Raw genomic sequence first — 26,768 nt, 5'->3', positions numbered from 1 at the left:
GTGTCCTTCTGCTGCCCCCCAGGACAGCAAACACTCACCGAGGTGTAGGCCCGGCTGCAGATGGAGCAGGTGTAGACCTTGGCGTGTTTCACCGTGTGTGTAGCCAGGTGTACCTCCAATGAGGCAGCATCCGTGTACGCACGGTGGCAGTTGTGGCACTTGAAAGGTTTGTCTTTGTTGTGCTGCCGTCTGTGGGACTAGGGGGTGGCAGCAGGGTGGAAGAAGGAGAAAGAAAGCGCAGGGAAGGAAGCAAGCATTAATACTGGAGAAGGCTTTCCCTCCGGCACCCCTTTCCAGCCATGCCCCAAGCTCCCTAGGACCCCGTCTGCTGAGGGAGGCGCACCTGGCTCCTAGCAGAGGGGACAGAGCTTCTCCCTCCAGCTCACCGCATCTTCCCCACTGATGCCCTTTTTTCTCAGGCATACTAGGCATTTGAAGAGCACAGTCTCCTAAGTCTCCACAACCCCCATCTTCCCAGTCTCCATGCAACTCTTTTCCAGTCTTTTCCTTTTCTCTCCTCTTCTGCGTCACTACACATTTGCTCCCCGCATCTGTCACTGCCCTTCAGGGCAGGATCTGCTTTAACTGCTCACAGGCATTTACAGCTCTTTGCCATTTGGCACGCCCTACAGTTCCCCTCCTCCAGGATACTGCAATAGGACATGCCACCTTTGCTTCCCTAAATCCCTACTCTTATGCCCTCCGTTCCATTGCAAAACGAACAAAAAGCGCAATCAGATACCCAGATTTTATCCTGCATGACATTTAGCAAAGGTCTTGCCCCAGCTAAGTTAGAAAACTCTGCAGAGCAGATAAGAGGAACTTTACCAAGGTCCCACCGCTTTCAAGTCAAGTTTACAATTTTACAGGATGTGACTGTTTATGTGACTTCTTTGGGTCACTAGTGCCACAAAATCCAGGAGTCTCTCCCCTGCCCAGGGCTTCAACAGCTTTTCTGTATTCTTTCACTCACCTCCCAGCTGCCCCAATTTCTCCATCTCCTCCACCACAGCCAAGTAGTCTCTCCTCCCACTTGACAGCTGCCCTTGCCTACCCCAACTGGTGAGCAGGACAAGCCCAGCCCCTTACCTGCAGGTTGGAAAGCTGGGTGAAAGCCTTTTCACACCCAGGGTGAGCGCATTTGTAGGGTCGGTCCCCAGTGTGGATACTGTTGAGGAGGAAGAGCACAAATGGGAGGCAGTGAGCAGGCAGGCAGGGCACACTGCCAGGGCCTGATGCTGTAATCAAATCTCACAGCCACTCAGGAGAGCAGGGAAGGGGATGATGTTGCCTCCAGATGCTGTTCTATCTGGACAAAGAGAGCTCTGCCCAGCTCCTGTGTCCAGCTAGAAGTTAGAGAAGATAGGCAGTCAAGCAGATTTCGGAGTGACTAGGACTGAGGAGCAAGAGCTTATGAATACCTGGCCAGCTCAGCATGTGGGCCACCTGAAGATGGGTTGGGATGGGGTCTGGAGGTCCAGGCTCCTTGCCCCAAGCTCAGGAGTACCATATGACCAAGAGGAGTCTGTTCTCCTGCTTCCACAGTACTAAGAAAACAGCTCTGTTGCTTCTCAGGATAGACACTCCCAACACTTTTCCCTTTATGTTATCAGGTTGAGATCACCTACAGTGTTCATCTGTCCCTGTCTCCCTGCAATGCCAGAAGCAGCTTCCACACACTCAGTCCAACCCCCATGGTGCCAGGCTGGGATCGCCTACAGCCAATGCCTCTCTCTCTATCGCTCTCTCTCTGTGCCCCCCGCGGTGCAAGACCAAGGATCCCCAGGGACAGCATGTGCCCACCTCAGCCCTGACGTGGTCAGTGTCTCCTGCGCAGCCTCCACTCCGTCCACTCTGGTGGGCCACCTCCTTCTGTGGGTGCAGCCGGCCGCATTCCCCGCCCGCCCCCCGCATGCTTGGCGCGCGTGCTCCACAGGTGCATGCCGGCAGCGCGGGGGGGCCAGGGCCAGGCCCCCAGCCTCCTCTGGCCCTTACCGTGTGTGCTGCTGCAGGTGGGAGAGCTGGCGGAAGGCCTTCTGGCAGTAGCGGCAGGTGTAGGGCTTGGCCCCCGAGTGGATGCGGAGGTGCTGGGCCAGGTAGGATGTGTTGGCGAAGCTCTTGGAGCAGTGAGGACACTTGTGCGGCTTGACAATCGCCGTGTGGAGCTTGGAGTGGATCCTGCCGAAGAGGAGGAGGAGCAGCAGCAGTTGGACACGACCGCCATCTGGCTAGTGCTGATGGAATGAGGGCACAAAGGGGGTGGGACAGCACCACGCTATCTGCTACACGGAGGAACTCCAAACACGGCATGAGCTCGCTCTGTCTCAAACCGTGCTCCCCTTGGATTCAAGAGACCGTGGTCTGTCTGCACCGGGGGAGGATCCAGAGAGAGGAACTATAGAGTTTGGACTGAGGGGCATTGGCAGAGCCGTGTGTGGGAAGCCTACGGCTGAAATAGCGGGGGGGCTGCAAGCCTGGACTGAGACGTTTGGCAGAACTATGCTGGGGTGACAGGGAACAGTCCTCCTACACCCACTCCACTCTCACTCTAGCACAACCAGCCCTACCTTCTGTCAGAAAGCATCACTCTATTGCAGACGCCCCTTAGGGTGAGCAGCGCTAACCTCTGTGCACACCCAGCCCCTCACGGCAAAGTGACAAGTCTCACGTGTCAGTTACCACTGCTGCCGGTTTGTCGTGTGCGAGACCTGACCAGCCTGCAGAAAACAGCAAGGTCTCCCCAGGCAGTCGCCCACTGAGGGTGCTCACAGCATGCTGGGATGACGGCAACATGCAGTGCGGAGGGCCCCCAGCCTCCTCTGGCCCTTACCGTGTGTGCTGCTGCAGGTGGGAGAGCTGGCGGAAGGCCTTCTGGCAGTAGCTGCACGTGTAGGGCTTGGCCCCTGAGTGGATGCGAATGTGCTGGGCCAGGTAGGAGCTGTTGGCGAAGCTCTTGGAGCAGTGAGGACACTTGTGTGGCTTTGTCTCCGTATGGGACTTGGAGTGGATCTGCATCTCCGACTTGGAGTAGAAGGTCAGCGAACACATCCGGCACCTGGGACCGGGGTGAGGGGAAGAGACAGCGTCACACGGGGAGCAAGCCCCAATATGTATCAACTCTAACTGGATGGGGTCTTCCACACTGAGTGAAGAAGGGACATTTTCTCGCTATGTGGTTCTAGGGAGGTTTCACCCAGGACACTGTGCTCAGCTGCAAGTACTCCAGTCCCGGGGGGACCAACTTAAGCTAGGAAGTGGCAGAAGAGACAAAATGATACCTTGTGGCCAGACAAGTAAAGGTTGTGGAAGAAGCAAAGAGGTTAATTTGTTAGGCTTACAAGGAAGACAGGGCAGCACTTTGCTGTTGGAAAATTTCCAATCTGAAGGGGACAGGAATAATAATTCCCAGACAAAAAACATTCTGTTCGTCTATGATTTATTTCAGTAAAAAAAAAAAGGGTGGGAAACCTGGAAATCCCATGTTAAGGTTCTTCTTCATAATAAAAGTTACTTCCATGTACTGCAAAGTCTGCAAAAGCAGTTATGACCAAAACCACTTAACTCTGCTCCCATTTTTGGAGAAGACACTTGAATACTTAGAATACAAAATGCTGAGAATAACAACAGTGCTGCTTTCCTAGTGGGTCTCACAAAGATAGTCTGGATATCACATGTGGTATTTCACTGGTCTAATGGACTTTCATCATTTCAACCTTACTGATGTGATGCAAAATGTTTTGTCTAGGAGTTTGGATCCATCTGTTCCCATAATGATCAGAAATGTATTTGGTAACACGCAGACTCTTTGAATAGGAAGAAGCAGTTGGCATCTATCTGCTATGGATCCTGCTGTTAAAAACTGTTTCTCCATCATGACACCAGGCTGTTAAGCGAAGCTTGCACTGTTTTACAATTTAAGACATTAAAAGCTTTTGTGGTTGATAATTTGACAGAGAGATAGAAGCTGCATCCAAGTTACTGGACTTTTTTTTTTTTCCAAATGTGTGCCAACCAAGGGACAGAGTTAAGGTTTCTCTCAACTTAGTTTTTCCATTTGCAGACTTTTCAATTAAACAAGATAAAATTGAACCTGCACTTGGAACTTCCAGGGTCACATTTGAGAGAAAAAAATGCCACCCAGAAGAAGTCTGGCTAACATGAATTCAATCTTCACAGCAGGTTGACTTACGTTTTTGTCTGGGAATTTCCTCAAGTTTTACAAGTGTTTACAAAACTGGTCAGTGAAAAAAGTCTCTGCAGGTATTACAAGCCACAGAGAGTTGATCCTGCTCTTCCCCATATCCATCTCCTCCCAGGAGGACACTTCATCACATCTACTACTGTAACTATTTATGTGGGAGCCAGAAGCTTTATGAAGTGTGCAGTCTGATTAGCGTATGTAATGTAGGCAGTATTTATCCAGGAGCCACCTTACTTTCCACAGGCCCTCCCAAGCTACAGCTTGATTTTAGGACATTTAACTGGAAGCCATGCCTCCCTAGCAAGCACTCTACCACACACTTGCCGTAACATTTTTTCCTCTCCAACACTGTTTTTTTACATTCATTATCATCTCTAACAGTTGTTCCCACATTTCCTACCTTCATCTTTCTCTTAATCCATTTTAATTGCAAACCCTAACAGAACATGCAAGCTAAATACATCCTTACATAAATTCCCCCTCACACACACAACAATCCCTTCTGGAATCTACAAGCAGAAGCAATTTGGCTGTTTATCCCTAAGTCTATTAGAGATACAAGGAGTAAAAAGGAACATCAGAATAATCTTTTTTAAAAAGTAGCTCTTGGTTTATAAACCAGCTATCTCTAAACTGTTGTGCAGTTTGTTCCAGACTTTCTGAAATGTTTGAAGCTAGACTTGAATACAGCATACGGATTTTGCAGTTATCAAGTCATACTTACAGGATGAGGATTGTATCCTTGAAAGCAGCAACACTAGAAAGAACTTTGAGGTGAATACTGAACTGAAAAATACCTCTGAGTCACCAAGTCCAGTTCCCTGCTAATGCAAGCAATTACGGCATAATCCCATATATGACTTTTATCAAGCTCCTGCTTAGCAGATGCTTACTTCCATTACTCTCAATTGAACTCTCTTCCACAGTATCAGTCCTCTGATAAGAAACCATTCAATTGAGAACAAGCTCCCAGTGCGATGCCGTGCTAATACAGCTAACCAAAACAAAGGGAAATAGCAGGTATAATTTTTCGACACAGGAATGGCGTGACTATTCTTGCAACAGCATGTCTAATTCTGAAGTCCATGTAGTCAACAATTATTGAAAAACTCAGACAAGTTCAGCAAACTTAAAGAACAATGGCATGCAGAAAATCGGCTTTGCAGTAAAGATTCACTGAGCCCAGTAGATCTAGGTTTGGAGAAAGGCTTAAAAGATAGCTTGGTCAATACCCATATAAATCTATGTAGGGAGAAAAATATCAATTACTAGGGATTTATTTTATGAGCAAAAAAAGGTATAATGAGAAACAATAACTGACAGTAGAAGTTAAAAAGTCCAAGAGGAAATAGGATCTTTCCAACCATGAGAATAATGCATCTTCGGAACAACACTTGGAGGCTATAGTACTGTCTCAATCATTTGGCCCTTACAATCAATATTTTGAGAAACCAGCTACCTTCCTGAGACAAATAACTTTCTAAAATTTTTGCTCTAGTTTAAATACAATGCTGGGCACTAATCTCTTCTTGTGCTGTACACATGACTATCTATTTTAAACAGTCTATTCTGTTCTGAAAAATTCATGAACTCTACTACATCATCAAATCTAAGTAGTCCCATGCATTAAATCTGTAGTGCCATAAAGCCATCTACTTTATTTTCTGTAACTTCTGTGCATCCTTTCCTTTACTTATTTGCTGTGTCAGGTATCTGCCTTCAGGTCAGAAATTCCCTAAAATAAACTTTAATGAAGAGAAACAGACTGAACGTCCTTTTCCATTTTCAAAATAAAATTATAAAGAAGGTATTTCAAAACCTCTCCAGCACTTGCATAAAAATGGAAGATAAATCTGACTGTTAGCAAAAACATCCCTGCCCCTAAACCCAAACCCCTCTTGTCTGAATTTAGCAGCTATAGGCATTCCAGTATTGTTTTTCAAACAACATTTAAAAAGAAAGTCTTGCAAGGACTCATTTTCTGATCATCTAATTAGCATCAGCCCTGAGAGGGCAAGAATGTTACATAGCATTAACAAATTCATGAGCCTTATGAGTTAAAAAAAGCCCTGGAATATAGCAGAAAGCTGCATTTCACAGAGTTTTGTATTGTGTGGTATCAGGCATTTTCAAGGGAACAAATGATCCATTTAATTAAGGGCTTCACATTCTGCCTCAGCCAACATCAAATATTAAAGGGGAAGATGCAATCAGCCCTCTAGTGGGCAAATATGGATTAAAAAAATGTTAAATCTATATGGATAATGAGAACAGTGCATCTGACACTAGCAGCGCTTCAGTATGCTACTTCAGTGAAATTCTCCCGGCTGGGGAGAAGAAAAGTGGGGAGTGCTTCTTGCTAAGCATGAACAAAACGCTGTATGAAATGATTGATTTTTTTTCCCCTCTCTGTTTAATATCCATTTTTAATCTTTTCTCCCCACTGTGCTTCTAAACTACCACTACTTTCACTGTATTCTTTCTGAAAGCAAGTAACAGAAGCGACTACAGCATTCCCATTGACAGTGTGATACAACATCCCTACAGCTGCTTGTTATGGCTCTGCAAATTCAGACATCCTAGGAGAACGTATTCTTAATAACACAGAGGTTCACATAAATAGTTAATTTAGTACCCAGCCGTGTGCCAGAGATCAAAAGTAACCCCTTCCAATGTTTATAATCCCTACTTTTTATAGGGAATCTGCAGGGAAATAAAGTGAGATATTCAGAGAATGTTCATGTTAGACAGAAACACCCTCAAAAATCATGAAATGCCAGTAAAAGGTGGATGTACAATTCTAATTCTGCTCCCATATGAAAGTCATCGTGATGAGTCATAAACAAAATGATGCTTATAGCAACTAGACTACAACTCTGTGGCACACAATGCCATATTTTTTTCCACCTTTCATGGAATGTTCCGCCTCATTCATCAGATGCTGTTATGAGATAAAATACCATCTGAAATACCAGCTCATAGTAAAATTTGCCTAACATGGATTAACAGCATTTTTCAATCAAGTGCTTAATTAATCAGTATCACAGTTGTGAAAACTATGTAAGCTTTCACATGGCTTCGAGAATTCCAATTATAGTATCTACTGAGATTAGTATTAGAAGTTAATCGAGCCCTTGCTCCTTCTGTTAGGCTACAAATACAAGTTAGACCACAAGTTAAAAAAAAATCAAATCAGGAAGGTCTGAAGTTAAACTAGATAAGTTTAGGCTGTCAGAGTCAGCAGTTCATTTAGCAAGGAAACAAATGTACTGCCTTTGCAATGCAGAGTTAATGAAGTAACTAATGCAAGCATAGCATAATAATGGATGCACAGTTCATGACAAATGTTAATTTAACCCTCACATTCCCTGATTTTTTTTTTTAAAGCTGAAGTTAAACATTTTCTTGCTAAGATTTTGTAAGTGGCAGGGGAAAGGAGGCAGAACTAAAATCCAAGACACACAGCTAGAAAACTTGAGTAAGACTTAAATAAAGCCAGCAAGTATGAAGATGTCAAATGAAAGCATATAAATTGTACCTCTGCTTCCACATGTCTACACCCAGCATCAACTCCTACTGAAAAGTTAACATTACGCTTCCATCTACCAATTTACACTACTGCCATGTACACTATCAAATCTATCAGCTACACTCGGAGATCTTAGTCAACTTATTTCCACAGTCCGTCAGTCACTTGGTGACTTGATAAGGCTACAGAAAAGCACACTCCCCTAGCAAGGCAGCAAGTGTTTTTAAATGTTCTCTCCATACAGTGCTTTTCCAGTTCTCAGATTTGAGGGCATTCCTACATTTTGTCCATTTTTCCAAAAGACTTTAAAAACAACACATCCAGACTTTTGTGATATTTCAGCATGGTTCACATGTCACCTGCCTTCTTTTAATGACTCCAGCATTTATGCTTTCAACAGTTGCATTTACCCTCTTCTGTCACAGCCTCGCACTGGGAGCTCACATGATGTCACTCAATTCCTAAGTCTTTTTCACAGTCATTGCTTTCCAGGATACTGTTTCCCCATATTCCTTATCTTTACATCTATCCTGGTTTTTCAGCTGGGATAGAGTTAATTTTCACAAGAAGCTGGAAGTGGACACAGCCAGGACAGGTGACCCAAACTAGCCAAAGAGGTGTTCCATACCATGATGTCATGCTTAGTATATAAGCAGGGGGGAGGGTGAGGTTGGCCAGGGAGGAGTCACTGCTCGGGGATGGGCTAGGCATCGGGTTCTGGGCAGTGACCAAATTGCATTGTCTATTGCCCGCTTTGCATATTCTTTTATTAGTATTGTTGTTGTTATTTTCCTCTTCCTTCGCTGTCCCAGTAAACTGTCCTTATCCCAACCTTTGTCTTCCGACTCTCCTCCCCATTCAAGCCAGCATGCTCCTATTGCTATGTATCCTGACAGTGTTTCAGATCTTGTTTAGGGTTACAAACAATTGTTTTAAGAATACGCCTGCCCCGAGGCTGGATAGTCAGGGCTGGCATGGCACGTAGGAGAATATGGGCAGGTACCTAGAGACCTTCTCACCTCAATGGTTTGGAACTTCACTCTGAACAACTAGAGGACCCTGATAAAGTGATAGAGTATTTGAAAGGAAAATGCTGTAGCTATTCCAAAGAGGCACAATTTACTACACTGTGCTGGGCACTGGCCAGTATGTACCAAACACTGCTCAATATTAGGCAGCACCCGAAGGGGTAAGAGAGGGACAACCGACCAACAGGGACTAGGACTACCCCAATCCCAGCAACAGACACTGTGGCTACCCCAGTGACAGGCACTGCAGCTGAACCAGAGAACCAACCTGTGCTGGTATTAGTCGCCCCTATACAGAAAAAAATCAGTTCACTTAGTAAGGGATGACGAAGAATCAGGACCATCAGGAGAACAGGAGGAAGAGGCAGAACCAGAGGTAATCACCTCTGTAATTGCCCTGTCACTGAGTGAGCTGCGAGATATGTGAAAAGATTTCAGTTGCCAGCCAGGCGAGCAACTTGTCACCTGGCTGCTCTGATGCTGGGATAACGGGGCCAGTAGCCTGGAATTAGAGGGTAGGGAGGCCAAGCAGCTGGGATCCCTGTTGAGGGAAGGGGCATTGACAAGGCAATTGGGAAAAAGACACAAGCCTTCAGCCTCTGGAGGCAACTTGTGTCAGGCATGAAGGAAAGGTATCCCTTCCGTGAAGATGATGTATGTCATCCAGGCAAGTGGACCACCATGGAGGGAGGTATCCAGTACCTGAGGGAGTTAGCTGCAGGACCAGCTCCTCCAGGAGATGGTTTGTTATGACCCGGACAATGTGCAGTTACCCACAGATCCAGATGAAGTCCAACATACCTGACCCACGTGGCAGAAGTTTGTAAGCAGCGCACTGTCGTACGCCAATTCATTGGCGGTGATGGACTGGGAAGACGAAGAGGCACAAGTGGTGGATAAACTGGCTAGCCAACTCTGGCAACACAAAGAATATCTGTCTCCCTCCCTCGTCTCAGCTGTGCAGAAACTGTCCTGGGATTTCCAGCAATTCAGAGAGGATATGTCCTACTCCCCACCCGTGTAGATCAGTATCTCAGCTATTAGGAGTAAGTGTTCCTCTGCTCAAGAGAGAGGATATAGTGGGTACACACCATGAGGCACTCTGTGGTTTTACCTGCATGACCACAGAGAGGAGATGAGGAAGTGGGATGGAAAAACCTACCTCGACCCTATAGGCATGGGTAGGTGAGTTGCAGGGAAAAACAATCACAAAAGGGGATTCTTCCAGGAAAAATGCAGCTCCAGTTTCCAGCGGGCAATTCCCCAGAGTGAGTGGAAGGCCTGATCATACTTAAGATCCTCTTGAAGGGACTTCTAAGTCATTTCTACAAGGAGTGAGTAACAAATATGATAAGCAGGATTAGAGGGGCCCTGCCTCCAGCCAGGTGGAGGAAAGGGACAACCGGGTTTATTGGACTGTGTGGACCTGATGGCCTGGCACGTCAGACCCCCAGGAGTATAAGGCTCTAGTGGACACTGGTGCACAGTGTACCCTAATGCCATCAAGCTGTGAAGGGGCAGAACCCATCTATATTTCTGGAGTGACAGGGGGATCCCAACAGCTGACTGAACTGGAGGCTGAAGTGAACTGGGAATGACTGTGAAAAGCACCCCACTGTGACTGACCCAGAGACTCCGTGCATCCTTGCCGTAGACTGCCTTAGGGGAGGGTATTTCAAGCACCCAAAAGGGTACCAGTGGGCTTTTGGCATAGCTGCCTTGGAGTTGGAGGAAGTTAAATGGCTGTCTCTCGGAGGACCCTTCTGTTGTGGAGTTGCTGAGGGTTGAAGAACAACAGGTGCCAGTCACCACAATGGTGCACGGGCAGCAATATCGCACTAACCAAGACGCCATGATTCCCATCCATAAGCTGATTCATCAACTGGAGAGCCAGGGAGCAATCAGCAGACAGTCCTATAAGGCCAGTGTGAAAGTCCAATGGAAAGTGGAGACTGACAGTAGACTATTGTGGTCTGAATGAAGTCATGTTGCCATGCCAGACATGCTAGAATTTCAATATGAACTGGAGTCAAAGGCAGCCAAGTATGGCACAACTGATATCACGAATGTGTTTTTCTCGATCCCTTTGGTGGCAGAGTGCAGGCCACAGTTTGCTTTTCATTAGAGGGGTGTCCAGTACCCCTGGAACTGACTGCCCCAGGGGTGGAAACACAGCCCCACCATTTGCCATGGACTAATCCAGACTGCACTGGAACAGGGCGAGGCTCCAGAACTCCTGCAATACATTGGCGGCATCATTGTATGGGGCAATACAGCAGAAGGAGTTTCTGAGAAAAGAAAGAATATAGTCCAAATCCTTCTGAAAGCTGGTTTCGCCATGAAACAAAGTAAGGTCAAGGGACCTGCACAGGAGATCCAGCTTTTAGAAATAAAATAGCAAGATGGGCGTCATCAGATCCCAATGGATGTGATCAGTAAAATAGCAGCCATGTCTCCACCAACTAACAAAAAGGAAACACAGGCTTTCTTAGGCATTGCAGGTTTTTGGAGGATGCATATTCCAAATTACAGTCTGATTGTAAGCCCTATCAGGTGACCCAAAAGAAGTCAGGGATACAGAGGATCCAAGGCCCACTACACTCAAACTGAACAAGAGAGACTGACAACATATGAAGGGGTTTGAGCCACTTTGGAGGTGCCTGGTACTGAAGCACAGCTCCACCTGGCACCCCAGCTGCCGGTGCTGGGTGTTCAAAGAGCGGGTCGCCTCTACACACCATGCAACTGATGCTACGTGGAGTAAGTGGGTCGCACTGATCACACAGCAGGCTCAAATATGAAACCCCAATCGCCCAGGAATTCTGGAAATGATCATGGACTGGCCAGAGGAGGAGGTGACATGCGCTGAAGAGGCCCCACTGTATAATAAACTGCCAGGAAATGTGAAGCAGTATGCCCTGTTCACTGATGGGTCCTGTTGCATTGTGGGAAAGCATCAGAGGTGGAAGGCTGCTCTATGGAGTCCTACACAACGAGCCACAGAAGCTGCTGAAGGAGAAGGTGAATCGAGCCAGTTTGCAGAGGTGAAAGCCATCCAGCTGGCTTTAGACATTGCTGAGCAAGAAAAGTGGCCAGTGCTCTGTCTCTGTACTGACTCATGGACGGTGGGAAATGCCCTGTGGGGATGGTTACAGCAATGGAAGCAGAGCAACTACCAGCGCAGAGACAAACCCATCTGGGCTGCCCCATTGTGGCAAAATATTGCTGCCCAGCTAGAGAAGCTGGTTGTGAAAGTACGTCATGTAGATGCCCATGTACCCAAGAGTTGGGCCACTGAGGAACATCAAAACAACATGCAAGTGGATCAAGCTGCTATGTGGCTTAGGTGGATCTGGACTGGCAACATAAGGGTGAATTGTTTACAGCTCGGTGGGCCCATGACACCTCAGGCCATCAAGGAAGGGATGAGGATGCAACATATAGATGGTCTCGTGACCGAGGGGTGGACTTGACCATGGACACTATCGCACAAGTCATCCATGAATGTGAAACATGCAACAATCAAGCAAGCCAAGTGGTTAAAGCCTCTCTGGTATGGAGGATGATGGCTGAAATATAAATATGGAGAGGCCTGGCAGATTGATTACATCACACTCCCACAAACCCACCAAGGCAAGCGCCATGTACTTACAATGGTGGAAGCAACCACGGGATGGCTGGAAACATATCCCATGCCCTGTGCCACCACCCGTAACACTATCCTGGGCCTTGAAATGCAAGTCCTGTGGTGACATGGCACCCCAGAAAGAACTGAGTCAGACAATGGGACTCATTTCCAAAACAAGCTCATAGACACCTGAGCCAAAGAGTATGGCATGGAGTGGGTGTAGCACATCCTGTCATGCACCAGCCTCCGGGAAAATTGAACGATGCAATGGACTGCTAAAGACTACACTGAGAGCAACGGGTCGTGGGACCCTCAAGCATTGGGATAAACATTTAGCAAAGGCCACCTTGTTAGTTAACACAAGAGAATCTGCCAATCAAGCTCATCTTGCCCCATCAAAACTTCCATGTGCTGTAGAAGGGGATAAAGTCCCTGTAGTGTGCATGAATAATATGTTGGGGAAGACAGTCTGGGGGATTGCTTTTGCTCAAGGACCTGGGTGCACCTGGTGGGCGATGCAGAAGGATGGGGGCAGTCCAGTGTGTACCTCAAGGGGATTTGGGTTGGGATAAGAATAGCCAATAAATTAAATTGCATGATGTTGACTGCTAAATAACCCTACCGTTGTACGTCATCACTACTATGATTGTTATATGCTGTATCAATGGCATTATAGCAAGAATCACCCAGATTAACGAAGGATGAACTTTGATGAAACCAAGCAAAGTGCAGCGGTGATGGAACCAGAACTGGCTTCAGCATGCAACAACCCAACAGCACACACCATTGCTCCTGCCCTGAGAGACCAATATGACAGATGGAGCCCAAAGTCATGGATTAAATGAACTCAATGGACATTTTCGAGGGATGGCCCGTAGACTAAGGGAATGATATCAGCATGTGTGTATATCTGCATATATATCTCAAGGATAGAAAAAGTGGTGGTGATTAACTGGAAAGTCTATGATCTGAGCATGACGTAGATAGTATAGAATAAGTGGTGGATAACGTGCTGGTTTTTGGCTAGGATACAGTTAATTTTCACAAGAAGCTCAGAGGGGACAGAGCCAGGACAGCTGACCCAAATGAGCCAAAGGGATATCCAATACCATGACGTCACGCTCAGTATACAAGGGGGAAGCTGGCCAGGGAGGAGGGATTGCTGCTCCAGGACAGGCTGGGCATTGGGCTCTGGGGCTGAGCAAATTGCATTGTGTATCACCCGCTTTGTATATGCTTTTATTAGTATTGTTGTTGTTACTCTACTCTTCCTTTGCTGTCCCAGTAAGCTGTCCTTATCCCAACCCATGAGTTTTACTTTTTTCCTTCCAATTCTCCTCCCCATCCCACCAGGGGTAGGAGGAGGTGAAGGGGTGAATGAGCAGCCACATAGTGCTCAGCTGCCAGCTGTGGCTAAACCACAAGATCAAACACATTAAATAGTATCCAACAGGACACTTCTGTCTGATATTGTTTTCCACTGTGTCTAAACACCCAGGTCTCAATACCTGACTGCTGGAGAAGTCACACAGTATTACCCAAAAGGTTAAGTCTTCAATTGGGCTGTATCAAAATACATTTTGCTTGAGTTCTAGTTTAACAACCACATAAAGCTTCCCCCCCCCCCTTTTTTTTAAGCTATCCACCAGCATTGCTTCTATCTGTAAATTATCAGCCATGACTTTCTGTTGACCTCCAAATCATTGAACAACATCAGGTCTAAGACCTTGCCTGTCAATTTTTGAAATCAGTCACCATTAGCACAAAAGACCAACAAAACAATAAAGCACAATAAGGTGTTTCCTAGTATAGTGCTAACATGCAAAAGCTAAAATTAAAAGAATACAAAAGGCCCATGAGAAAGCACTAGCAAATTTGGAAACGCCAGATTTAAGGTCATCTATGTCACCATAATTTGGCTCCGCAATGCAGGTGCGTTCTGATACAGCCTTATTGACTGTTTCCACAGAACTGCATCCTTATTATGTTGCACAGATATTTAACAAGCAAGTGTTCAGTTTTTTTCATCACCACTCTGTGTACAGCCTCAAGCCTTGTCAACCACATGCAATTCCAACCTCATGAAACAGAACTGCTCTTTTGTTGTACCCACCACAGAAGTATTAGTGCTCCATAAGCACTTGTCTATCTCCACAATGTCCCTGGTTTATTTTCTTCTAAGGGAAGGGATTGACAAAAGACAGAGGAGTGAAACACAGTAAGACAGACATACCCACTAATTCTAAGTGGCCAAACTGATACCTGTGACTACCTTTTCTTTCCTTTAAAGGAAAATTCATATTCTATACCTTCAAATCACAGCTCTTACAGATTTCTATGCCACAGCTATGAGATGCAACGCTTCTGCGAAGTAAAACAAGGTCTGACATGTAACAGAGGACTATTCAATGATACTCAAGAAGAGATTACGGTTTTGGGAACGCCAAATGTTAATTATTTCAGAATAACTGTCTGTGGTCATTTTTAGCCTGCAGCAAATGCAAATCCACTGAAGACTAGACCTAACTCATATTTGCACACGCCTCAAGACAAGATTATCTGCAGGCCTGAACCACACGGCTGTAGGACACTGTAGCAAATCTGCAGCAGAGGCAAGCATAATCTACAATTCTTCAGACTAGCAGTCAAATGCCTTCCCCAAATCATCCCTCTCAATTCTGCAATCTCATGTCAATGTGGGTTTTTTGTGTTTGGTTTGGGGTTGGGTTTTTTTTGTTTGGGGTTTTTTTTTTTTTTAATAAAACACTCCTTTCAGGTTCTCTGAGTAAACATGCAGGACTCTGACAGGCCATCACGTACACATTAACTATAATCACATAATCAAGGATGGTATCAAAGTGCATTGACTCAACAGGGCCAAATTAAGGTGTGATCAGGTAAGATGTGCGAGAAAATAGTTTTGAAGTTCTCTCTCCCCGGTTGAAACTGTAACTGCCCCCCTCATTCCCTTGTACACACTCATTCCACTGACATGCAAATAACGTGCTAAAATTAAAACTCATGACTGCAGAATCTTTACTGTTAATTCCTTCTGCTTGGCACTATGATGAACTGAGAGTGCGCATGTGCACATGCACACAGTTACAACATTTCAGCAGAAGAGAGAGAACTTACCATAATGCAAGTTTTTACCTTATTATATCCTGAGGCATGTGGTCAGTCTTACTTCTGACATTTTCTAACCTCCAAGCACAGCATTCATATACAAAGCAAAGCTTATGTGTACAAACTGCATGTGTGTATACATGGATGCGCATGTGCACCTGTCCTCCTTAGAGTTTTGAGATTATAAGCCAATTTCAACCAAATCTGGAAAAGGGGTAAGGATCTTAAAGTCACCACAAGTCTCATAAAAATATGCAGTTGGGGAAAGAAGAGAGACCCTCTTTCCTCTGAGGGAAAGGCTAGTAAGCTCACCCTTGATTAGACATCAGAGAATCCACACAGGAGAGAGCCGCTGGAAACCAGGCTTCATTAGTTCCGCTGCTCACGGAACTACTTGTTAAAAAAAGCAAACAGAAATTCCAACATGTGGCATCATACTGACACCCACGTTGGTCATCAGCAATCTTAAGATCCACTGCACAGACCTCTGCCACTGCAGCTAGGATGATAAATGATAGCAACGGTAGTTTGTTGCCTTTTGCTAGCCTTAGAGGGGGGTGAAGTTCTTTGCCAGAGGAGCTCATGTTCTTGTGCTGACATTAGAGACATGGCAAAATTTAGAAATATTGGGTTTAATATTTCTAGGCTTTGGAGGGGATGTGGTCAAACTTCTGCCTGACACTTCAAACTTAATTCCCCTTTTGCCCTTAGCCTTCTAGCCTGTTGCAATCCCCTCTCTCCTGCACCAAGACCCAGGCCCAAGCTCTCTACCCACATGCCTCACCCTCCTTATCGTCTACTGCAATGGCTCTTCTCTATTTCATTCCTCCAATTACCTAACATTTGTCTCCTCTCCCACACGCTTCTATTTGTCTGTCCACATCCCATGCTCTTGTCCCCATCTGTTCTGCTAATCCTATGTATCTCCTCATTTTCCATCCCCTAGCAGATCTGCTTCTTTCTTCCCTCCCTCAGTCTTGGTCCTCCATAGCTTATCTCTGCGCAGTCTCTCCCTTGCAAACAGACCCCCCATCACATCCTCATCTGCATTCCCTAGTTTGTAGGCTCCAGTCTTTTCTCCCTCCTTTTTTCCAATTCTCATCTCTCGTCTACCACATTTCCAGACTTCCTGGACATAACCTGCTCCAGACCCTGACCACATCTCATTCTCATCCCTGCTACATTTGAACCAAGCAGTGTCTTCTTGCACCTTGCCTTTCTGCCCATCAGAGAGGGAGGAGGCTACCATCAACATTGGGCACAAAAGACTCCCTTCTGAAGCAGAAGGGGCAGTTGTGACTGAAGGAAAAGCATGCGTGGCCCTTCAGGGGTAGACTAGAAGATGCTTATTGCTGCAGAGAGAGTACACATGTAGTCCAGCCTCATATAGAAATAGAGAGAGGTTAGAGTGTATTTATCTCTTCTGTGGAGATAGACAGTCTGGTCAGTGCCTGGAGTCGAGTAAGCCTCAAGAAACATCAAAGAGGATATAATCTTCGCATATTTCAACTACCAAACTATAAAGCATCTTACAGTATGCTTAACAGATTTTTTTTCCCAAGCTTACAACTTGGCCAAATTTGACCATATTTTCACAGAAAAAAAGCCATAGCCACCAGATTTCAAATCTATTCAAAACCATGAGAAGTTCACCAAACAGCAATGCTAAATCCACTATAGGGCAGAAGAAAAGGCTTAAAACAAGACATGTCTCAGAACATAGCCACCTGCTATGTTCAAACCACTGGCTCCCCTTGTGTCCCTAATTTCCTCACTAAAGCAGGCCTCCATCCAGCTGCTTTGCCTTCTACAGGTCAACTCAGTTCCTTGCAAAGCTTTCTGTGTCCTTCTTCACCCTGGACTTGCCTCAGAAGCTTCCTATGTCCCTCAGCTGCTCATTGTCTCCCAGATCCAACCCCTCTGCTGTTCCCGCAGCCTAGTAGAAGTAGGGAAACTCAGAACTAGCCGTGGGGAACAGAGCGCTTCTTGTTTCCAGTAGGATGGCAAGGCCCTTCTCAAGCCTACAATTTTCCTGTTGGTGTCCTAGGCTCCAAAGCACAGTTTGAATAACCATTCCAGACTCTAAGCTGGTATTCGTCCTAGTCTTTACAAACTTAATACTGGAACCAAGCAACACCTATAAAGAGCTCTTTTCCTCTTGCAAAGAAGAAACTAGAGAACTGTTTGTCAGAGAGAGAGAACTGATGACCTGGCCCAGATAGGCTGAACCACTTCATCAGTCTTGTCCACTGATCACATCACACCACAAACTTCTAAAAGTGCACAGGTACAGGCACCAAAACAGTACTAAGAAACAATACTACTGTCTCCGGGACCTATGCTCACTCTGCCTTCCTCAGCACATTTTAAAGCACTGAGAAGCCACGTGGTTCACACTGCCAGCATCTTACTAGAAAGATTCTTGATGCTGATCTCATTTTCCAAGGAAAAAGTAAATTTTCCACTACAAAGATGTCAGGGGAGATTAACAAAGAGCTGACAATGAATCCAGACAAGACTGATGTGACATTACTCATGAAGAAAAATGCTTCACAGGACTGGGTTAGATGCTGTCCCCTGCAGGTGCAAGCTTTCTTCTAATAACACAAAGCAAAGCACCAAGGACTCTGCCAGACTAATCCTTAGGCTAGATGTCCAAGATCTGCAAGCAACAACATCATTAGGAAAAGCCTCACACCTTTTCTTACAAAGAAAAATCGTCACAAAGATTCTTGCACCACTTTTGCAGCAGACTACTAATTGACTTCTAGAGATGATGCAGCAGCAAAAGAGCTGCCATTGGCTGAAGCAGGAATTTCTATATTCAGTAGAGAATGGGATGTGCTACAATACGAGTACCACCTTTGTGCTCCAATTCCTTCCAAGTCTGTCTTGCTGTGCTGCCCATTCAAGGCCTTACTCTGTCTTTGCCAATACATCAAGAGTGAGGAATTAGGGAAATCAGCCACCTGCCCAGGCACTAAGGACAAGAGTTCAGAGAGCTCAAAAAAAACCCCTTAAAACTGAAAGATAATTAAATTCAACAAAATAATCCCAGGCTTTAGGAATTAGGTATTTAAAAAAAAGGTCATATTGATCAATAAAATACAACTCATTTCAGGCATCTGACTAGATTGTCCTCAGCGTATCATCATAAGAGTCAGTGAAATCATATAAGCGTAGACATATGAATGCCACAAGCAACTCCTCCTACAGCCGCAGAAGGGTGCAGGAGGAGATGAACCTCACCCACAGTCTTAATTTAGCTAGGATATGTCTGCATACTGTAGTAACAGGAACTACCCAAATAATCCTCTAGACTGCAGAAGGAACTCAGGAGTTCTCAAAGTTTAAACTTGTAAGGTTATTTATGTATATTATGGAGAAACAATTTTACTGTATTTCACAAAGGTTTTCTCTCCCACAGCTCCAAGAGAAGATAGTATTTTCCTTTATTTTTCCAACAATTATTTTTAGTTCCGAACTTGCACATGGAAAGCATCAGCCAAAGACGAGATCCCAAGGAGGGCAGAAGTACTCCTTGATGGTCTTCAATAAATCTCAATTTAACTATCTAGCACCCTAGTGCTGCTCAGAGGGAGGCCTGCTTGGGATGGAGGCTGGAGGAAGAGGCAGAGGTATCACACTCAAATTTAACATGAAGACAGAAATCTTCCTGATTACTTGTTCCTACATATAAACTCATTCGGTTTTTTTCCTGCAAAGTCTTTTTTCATGAGCTGTTACACAGACTATGCATGTTCATAAAGTTTCTGCTGAGTCACTCCACCTGGTCTTGGGCATTTTTTTTCCAAACTTACAAGTAAACAAGGAGCTATAATTAAAGCCTTGGTTCAGCTTTAATTCTAGTGTTCACTGCCAATTGTGTCCCCTGTAAATACATATTTAACAACCTAATTAGCAACCCAGACTGTAAGCAGCTTGAGTAGTGTGGAATTGTGGCTAAGGCCCAAAATAAATGGTGGGATTACAAATAGCAAGCTACCTAACACTCCCCACCCCTCTTCACCATACGCTGATTATATTTTCAAAGTGGAAGAACTGGGACATTTGGTAAGAGAATAAAAGGGCTGATCCAAGTTCTGGTTTTGTACCCATTTAACTGTATTGATTTAAAAATGTAAACATTTTTAAAATGCTATAGTTAAAAATGAAACAGTGCCTGGGATGGATGCACTGATTCTGTGTGGATGGCTTCACATCGTTATGACTTAATTCCAGAACTGTAACTAAATCTGCAAAAAAAAAGAGGGTCTAGGATGGCAAAAGGGAAAGTGTTTGAGGCATGATCATGGGCACATAGGAGAGAAGTGAGAGGAGCTAGGGACCATCTTCTACTTCTGTTTCCATCTGGCTACACTACTTTGCCTCTTACTGATCTTAATCATCCCTCAGAAACACCTATCACTAAATCACCCATATGTGCTCCTCCTTCCCAACGCAGACCTCACATTTCCTCCCCAGCACTCGCCTGCTCTGTCCGGTTCGTTCCCACCTTCTCTAAAACACCTGCACTCCTTATCCTCTGGTTTAAGTATTCCCTCCTAGTTAATCTTTCCATTTCCCACCACTCACTTGTAAACTCAAGCCACATCCGTCCAAGCTCAGAAACCCAACCTCAGGGCTCAGAACTCTCCCCCCTCTTATCTGATACGCTTAGGGCTCAGAAACACCCTTATACCTAATTCAGAAATAAATACAATTTTTTTCCCTGTGTTATTGGGAATACTGAAATAGGAGATCACAAGGGGCAACGCACACAGGAGCAGACACTATCACCACAGTTCATTTCGTGCTCTGTGTGCCTCCAGTTTGTAGTCTTTACACTGGACGGATTGGAGTCCCAATTCAGGAGCACCCAGGTACGCTAGGGCTCTCAGCTACACCAGAAGTGCTCCAGTTGCACCAGCCATACTAGCCGGCTGTGGCATCAAGGATATGGTTTAGCCTCCATAACATCCTGGTCATTAACTAACCTAGTAACATTAACATCTGTATATCCAGGAAATCAAGGCTGACCACTAAGAAGGAGATCCTTAGTTTTGGGTCAACCCACTAGCTTACAAACACTTCTGATTAGAGGGGAAAACTCAACTTTTCCTGCAGCTGAAAGATTCTCTACTTGGGAACTCTACAGGGAAAAGGCAGAGATCTCTTCTTCCCCGTGCAACCCTCTGAAGGGTTAAATACACCCCCTCCCCATGCAATGTTACAGTCAAGGTTTAACCCCGCTCCCCACCTGTATGTCTTGCCATCCTTGTGCTGGTCCTCATCATCCTCGTTTGACAGCACAAAGGGGTCACTCATCTCTGGCAGCCCCGACTCCTGCAATCGTTTCTTCTTCCGGCCCCGGGGTGGTTTGGGGGCAACTCCCCCACCCCCACCACCCCCACCACCTTCGGAGAGGGTGGTTGTCCCTTTCTTGGACAGGTCAGGAACCACCTGGAGGGCTGCCTGGGAGCCAGGGGGTAGTGCAGAGACAATCATAGGAGCCGAGATGGGAAAGGTTTGGGCAGAGGAGGCTGTGGTCACCAGGGAACCTGATGGGGAAGTTATCACCAGACCAGGACCTGCAAACAAAGAAAGGTGGAGGAAGTCAGTTATTACATCTCTATGTTCAACCTTCTTATCGCACAGAAGTGAACTTTATACACCTACTTTTGACTATAACCCAAACAGAAGAGTAGCTTACACATTCCCAGTCTCTGCTGCTGGAAGTCAAACTTCCAAAAAGAAGGTGGACATATGGAGTGCCTAGAGATTCACAGTGAAACCATGCCAAGGCAGTCCACACCATCGGTACGGCTAGGAATAATTTACAGTCTGAAAAGAATTCTCCAGAACCCTCTGCTCCCCCATCCCAGAATATCCTTCATGTGTCACCAAAGTCTTTGGAGTCCCCTACCTGCTGTCATGAGCCCAGCAGACTGCACTGGTACCACGGTGATGTTCTGAGTCACAGGGGCTTGGCTGTGTGGTGTCAGCTGCTCCGGTTTCGTGTCCGAGTCCATGGAGATACCAGTGGGTAGGGCCACAGAGGTGGGTACCGTCAGCAAGGCAGGGTAGTGGGGGGGAGCCAGGCTGCAGCCCTTCTCTGTGGGCAATAGCTGCTCCTTCATCTTGTTAATAAACATGGTGTTTTCAATCTAAATGGGTGGGAAGAACAGCTTTTAGAATACCCTGGCACAGCTTCTCCCAGCAGTTTGCTGAGCAAGAAATGCAACAGAAACACTTCTGCATGAACTTCTACCAGGAAACAAGACAACATGATAGATTGGAAGACAAAGACCTTACCTGTCCCGAGACAGTGGGCACTGCTGGCCAGAAGTACGGGGAGGAGTTGAAATGAGATTCTTCCATCCTAGCTGGGCACAGGGGGGAAGAAGAAGGGGGAAGGGAAGAGGAATGGAGGAGAAGAGAGACAGACAGACACACAAAAAGAACATTAAACCCAAAGGGACTCCAACATGGAACTGACTCAGTCTAACGCTGTGACAGTTCCTTAATCTCCCCTTTCTTACTTGAGCAACTTCTCCCCACTTCTGAGCTATCTGCCCAAATCCAAAAATTATTTTCAGGGAAAAAAGGTGTCTGCTAGTCCCACAGGCTTGGGCCCATCTCAAATGCCTCTTGCCCAATAGTCCTCCATGCAAAAAAAATTAAAAAATGGACTGACTACAAACCCAGAACACCTAAAAAATTCCCCAATTATCATCCACCCAAGTACATGGCATAAATGATGAAGTCTGTGCATCTGCAACCAGGCAAATACAGCTGAAAACCATTTTTCACTGTCATAGACAGTCTGGCCCCACAAGCAGTGAAAATTTTGGACCTTGCCTGTCCCTCCACCCCAGCTCAACACTAAGGACCCAGATGATGCAGCAAGGGGACATTAGCGTTGTGTTACACAGGAAGAAAGACAGGCAGAGAGAGGGAAACAGACTTGCCCAAGATAACAGACAGCCACAGCAGACCAAGAAGTCAAACTCAGGGCTCCTAACTTCCTGCTGCTCTCTGCTCTGACCACCCCAGCCCCACTCTTGGGAAATATCACTCAATATTCCTGACAGACAAGATCCTCCACTCTCATCCAGTGAGACTAGGCAGTGGGAAAATAACCTGACTACCCTGCTCTGAGATACCCTACTTCCAAGTGAGATCATGCCACAGCTCTCTATTGCCCATTTCATTCCTGTCTTTGGGACAAGATTCTGTAGGATTCTGTCCCTGGTCAAGTGCCCACTGCTCCATCTCAACTCTCCATGCAGTCAGAGGAGCCGTTAAGACACCAAAAAATAGCCCTCTGAAGACAGAGGCGTAATCTCTTTAGGGGCTGAAGAAGCCCTTTCCATTCTAATCCTTACATTACTCTGTGTAATAGCATTAGCAGGCAAAGTTTGTTACATTTGTGAAAATGCTATTCAAAAACTAAATAAATCAAAAAAAGAATATTTCCTAAAGCAGAAGATGCACCTGTTCCTGAACACATATGGCAAAACTGGTAGGTAAAATACACGTGATCAAAACTATGCTCAGAGAACATCTGGCAGAACAAACTGCTTCGAAAAAGCAAGCATTGTAGGTTTCCCATGCAGCTACCTGCATCGTAGGTAAATCGTCCAACTCCTATTTCTGTTATGATTTGGCAGTAGTCGAATTAATGAGTAAATACTGTTTCTGAAGGGCCTACCTCAATCATCAGATAAGCTGAGGAGCATGCCCCAAGTAGCATGAAACACTTACTTTCCAGAAGTATATTAGGGCAGAATAAATACATGTGGAATTGCTGTGCGTGAGCCAAAACACAAAGATAATTTTCCTCTGTGTAGAGAAGCAGTATTTAAATGAACCAAATTACCTGATAATTTTGTTTTTATGAATTGCTCGTGCAACAGCAAAGCCAAGTATTCCTGCCTTACTCACTACAAATCAACCAATAAACACACTTAAGGATGAATTATTTACCTTGCATCGGTGGCATGCAGTCAGACTGCCAGTTGCCTGACTGAATTACTCTGGATTTACATTGCTGTGATTCAATCAGAATCTGATGGGGCGAGACTCTTCCCTTCCTTCCTCTGCTTTCTTTTCTGACCCAAATTAATTATCAAGTACACTGCCCACAGCAAGGCCCTATGTATGTAACACTTAATTACATGACTTTTTTCTTTCACAGCATGGGCACATATGAAGAGATAACACATTTTTTGCAATTGAGCAGCACCTGAATTAAGGGAAGGTTTTTGTTTGGAATGTCAAGTTTGGGGTTTGGGTGATTGTTTGTTTGCTTTTCCTTTTTAAAATAAGCCCTTACTTGCTTAGCTTCCACATTAAAAACATCAAAGTGAAGCTGATTCTGTAAAAACATAAAATCTCATGTAATAATCAGAAGCATGTTCCAAATAAACTTTGTAATTGTCCAAGGCTCCCTTGGATTCAACTGTGAACTTCAGGAGTTAAACAGAAAGGTGCCAATTTAAACAAAAATCTTACAACAGCTTGCTTATTTAAAGAGTACAAGTTATGAAAGGCAACTCCATTTCCAGATTCTAAAATCCGGACTAGCACAGGCAAGGGCTCTTAGTGGTCTCCTGTCTCCATCTAGTCCCCTGTCAGAACTTCACAGGGCACCTAGCTTTTGTTTGCCCAGTTTACAGAGTGTGCAAGTTAAAGTAAAGCTCTATTGATTCTCAAAAGATGACTACGTTGTTTTCGTTAAAGTCTTTTAGAAGCCACCTCCCCATCCAGAAATCTTCATGCTTGAGCAGACATCAGGCCTCAACATTTTTGGCTTGAAAGGCTGAAGTGTGATGAAGTTATAAGAATGTGGAAGAAAAGGAGAAATGGTGTAAGAGTTGAAGCTTTCATGCAATCTCACTAGCAAGCCAGTCTTCCAAAGGGAGAAAACAAAGATAAGACTCCTCCACCAAACTCCTGCCCTAACACCCACAGCTGTCCCTCCCCTATCCCGCTTTTAGGCTAAAGGATATTTTGAAAACATGCACCCCTATTCGCAGCCCCCACTTTAACACTGCTCACACTTACTTTACCAGAACTCTGCACGTAACCCTTCCAATTGCTCTATAACTACCAGACATGGGCTGGAGCTTCAACCCTGTACCACAGCACGTTCCCACTGCAGTGCCTTCATCATCCCAGCTTCCACAAACAGGCCAGAGATGGGACCTTCTTCCTATTCACCAGTCTAGTATCAGACAGATGTCAACGTACCCTCCTGATATAAACCAAAAACACCTTCTATGTACAGACCACAAATGTACATACACCAAATAAACAACCGAGTGAACCAGAGAACTCACAAGGGACAAGGAATCTGGAGTTTAGATCTCAGAGTACTTCACAGAATCACATACTTAACGTGCTGGACTTAAACTTCTTTGCAGGTCATCACTTTAACCACAAACACACAGATAAAAGCACGTGCAAGTATACGGTGAGGTAGAGGCTGTGTTTCTGGAAGGCACAATCAAGGTTGGATATGCAGGTATTTAGAGGTTGACTTTTAATATGGTTTTCTTTATTCTCCAGATATCTAGCTTTTATTTTCTATTCCGTGTAGAGTTTTCAGTTGACAAAAGGCCCTGAGTATGACACTCGGGATTGGTTTACAATGTTGGTTTATGTCTGCCCAAGATCTTTGTTCAGTAACAAGGAGCTTTTACGCTTAATTGCTGCAAAATACTAAGGATGCCGAAGGCCACGCAGGCTATTAGATCAAATGCAGAAATGCCTCCACAAAGCTCATAAGCACCAAAAAGTTCAAGTACCACTAGATCTTTAGAACGAGCACATCTGGACATGCTCCAGAAATACCCCAAACATGCCGGACAAAGTTTCGAAGCCCAAACCCACACACCAGAGCTAGAACTTTGGTGCCGTTCTCTGACACATGCATAGCCTTCACCCCAACCAACCGAGCCTCTGTCGGAACAGGTGCCTGGCAGGGGACATACCCTGTGCCTCAGCTCCTTCCAGGCAGTCAATCCCCCACTCCCACACCCTGGAACACAAGTGACTTCAAGCCCCCAACGCCGGGACCTGCGGCCCATCCCGTCCCGTCCCCTCCCAGTGCGGCCGGAGGGAACCCCCGGGGCGAGGCTCACTCACGCAGCTCCGGGAGCTCCTTACCCCTCTCACTCTCCCTCCTCTTGCATCTCTCCTCCTTCCAGGGCCGTCTCTGCAAATAAACCGCCAGGGTTACGGGGGCGCCCGGGGCCCTGCATGACAGCGGGCGGCGCAACGCGGGGCCCCCAAAGCCGCCGGCCACGTCCAGCCCGCGGGGGAGCGGCCATGGGCGGGGGAGGGCGCTCCCCGCGGGGACCGGCCGGGATGGGGGGGGGGGGGCCGGACCCACCTCCCCCCGCGGGGCCCCGAGCGCACACGGCGGCGGCGGCCGAGGACGGGGCGCGCCGCCCGGTCGCCCCCCGCGGCGCGGGGCGGGCGAAACGGGGTCGGCCCGGAGGGCTGTTCCCCCGCGGCGGAGCCCGCGGGCGCGCTCTGCACCCGACACCGGGACGGAGGGACGGGCGGGCGGACGAGCAGACAGACAGACAGCCCCCCTCCGTTTCCGCTTCCGGATCGCCTCGGCCCCGGAAGTCCCACTCCCCCGTGTCCCCCCGCCACCACACCCGCTACCCGGCAGATTACCGGGCACCACCCCCCAGCGGCGACCCCGACCCCGACTCCAGCGGCGGCAGCGGCCTCCTCACCGGAAAGAGGAGCGGCGAGTCGCTTCCGGATCAGGGGGCGGAGCGCGCCTCAGCTCTTCCGGGGCGCCGACCAGAGCGGAACGGCGTCATCGGCGGCTTCGCTTGAAAAAGAGGCGGAGCGGCGGCGGCCACCGGCCCGGGGCAGGTTTTCCCTCAGCGGGGTCGCCGAGGGCGGCCGGACCGGGCCGGAAGCGGGGACAGGGCGGCGGGGGCAGAGGCGGGCGGGCGGGCGCGCGCGCGCGCGCTTACCGGAAGTGCGGGGTGCCGGCGCGGGGGGGGAACCCGGGCTGGAGGAAGGGCGGAAGTGGCTGTGCCGGCGGGGGCGGGCGCGCGGCGTCCCCGAACCCGGCCGCGAGCCCGCTTCCGGCCGAGGCGGCCTTCCCGGCGTGACGTGCGCGGTGCGGGACTGCCGCCCTGATGAATATTCATGAGCCCTCATGAATAATTCGGCCACCGCTTCTCCCGTCCCTCCCCCTCACCCCCTCCCGCCAGCGCCTCACGG

The 26,768-nt window shown here is 46.7% G+C and overlaps 1 protein-coding gene across 22 annotated transcripts in view; it reads right to left on the bottom strand.

Moving 5' to 3' along the window:
* ZNF384 (zinc finger protein 384) overlaps window positions 1–26,497 on the bottom strand; it is a 32,978-nt gene extending 6,481 nt beyond the window's left edge. Inside the window, exons 1-12 of one of the 22 annotated variants that reach the window (XM_075763650.1) lie at window positions 26,267–26,497; window positions 25,686–25,734; window positions 24,857–25,010; window positions 24,582–24,771; window positions 21,828–21,898; window positions 21,439–21,679; window positions 20,773–21,103; window positions 15,825–15,905; window positions 2,831–3,055; window positions 1,996–2,178; window positions 1,090–1,168; window positions 39–197 (exon numbers count right to left, since the gene is read on the bottom strand). In XM_075763650.1, coding sequence (XP_075619765.1) covers window positions 39–197; window positions 1,090–1,168; window positions 1,996–2,178; window positions 2,831–3,055; window positions 15,825–15,905; window positions 20,773–21,103; window positions 21,439–21,679; window positions 21,828–21,893 — 1,365 coding nt within the window. In that variant the 5' untranslated portion in view covers window positions 21,894–21,898; window positions 24,582–24,771; window positions 24,857–25,010; window positions 25,686–25,734; window positions 26,267–26,497. Of the gene's footprint in view, window positions 1–38; window positions 198–1,089; window positions 1,169–1,995; window positions 2,179–2,830; window positions 3,056–15,824; window positions 15,906–20,772; window positions 21,104–21,438; window positions 21,680–21,827; window positions 21,899–24,581; window positions 24,772–24,856; window positions 25,011–25,664; window positions 25,735–25,911; window positions 26,108–26,204 lie in introns of those variants that run through there. The other 21 variants (XM_075763574.1, XM_075763641.1, XM_075763602.1 and 18 more) reach the window with 21 other exon arrangements.
* Window positions 26,498–26,768: the final 271 nt, after the last annotated feature.

The sequence above is a fragment of the Balearica regulorum genome, chromosome 1, assembly GCF_011004875.1.
Source record: "Balearica regulorum gibbericeps isolate bBalReg1 chromosome 1, bBalReg1.pri, whole genome shotgun sequence".
NCBI classification, from domain to species: Eukaryota; Metazoa; Chordata; class Aves; order Gruiformes; family Gruidae; genus Balearica; species Balearica regulorum.
This window is presented reverse-complemented; position numbering and strand designations above follow the sequence as displayed.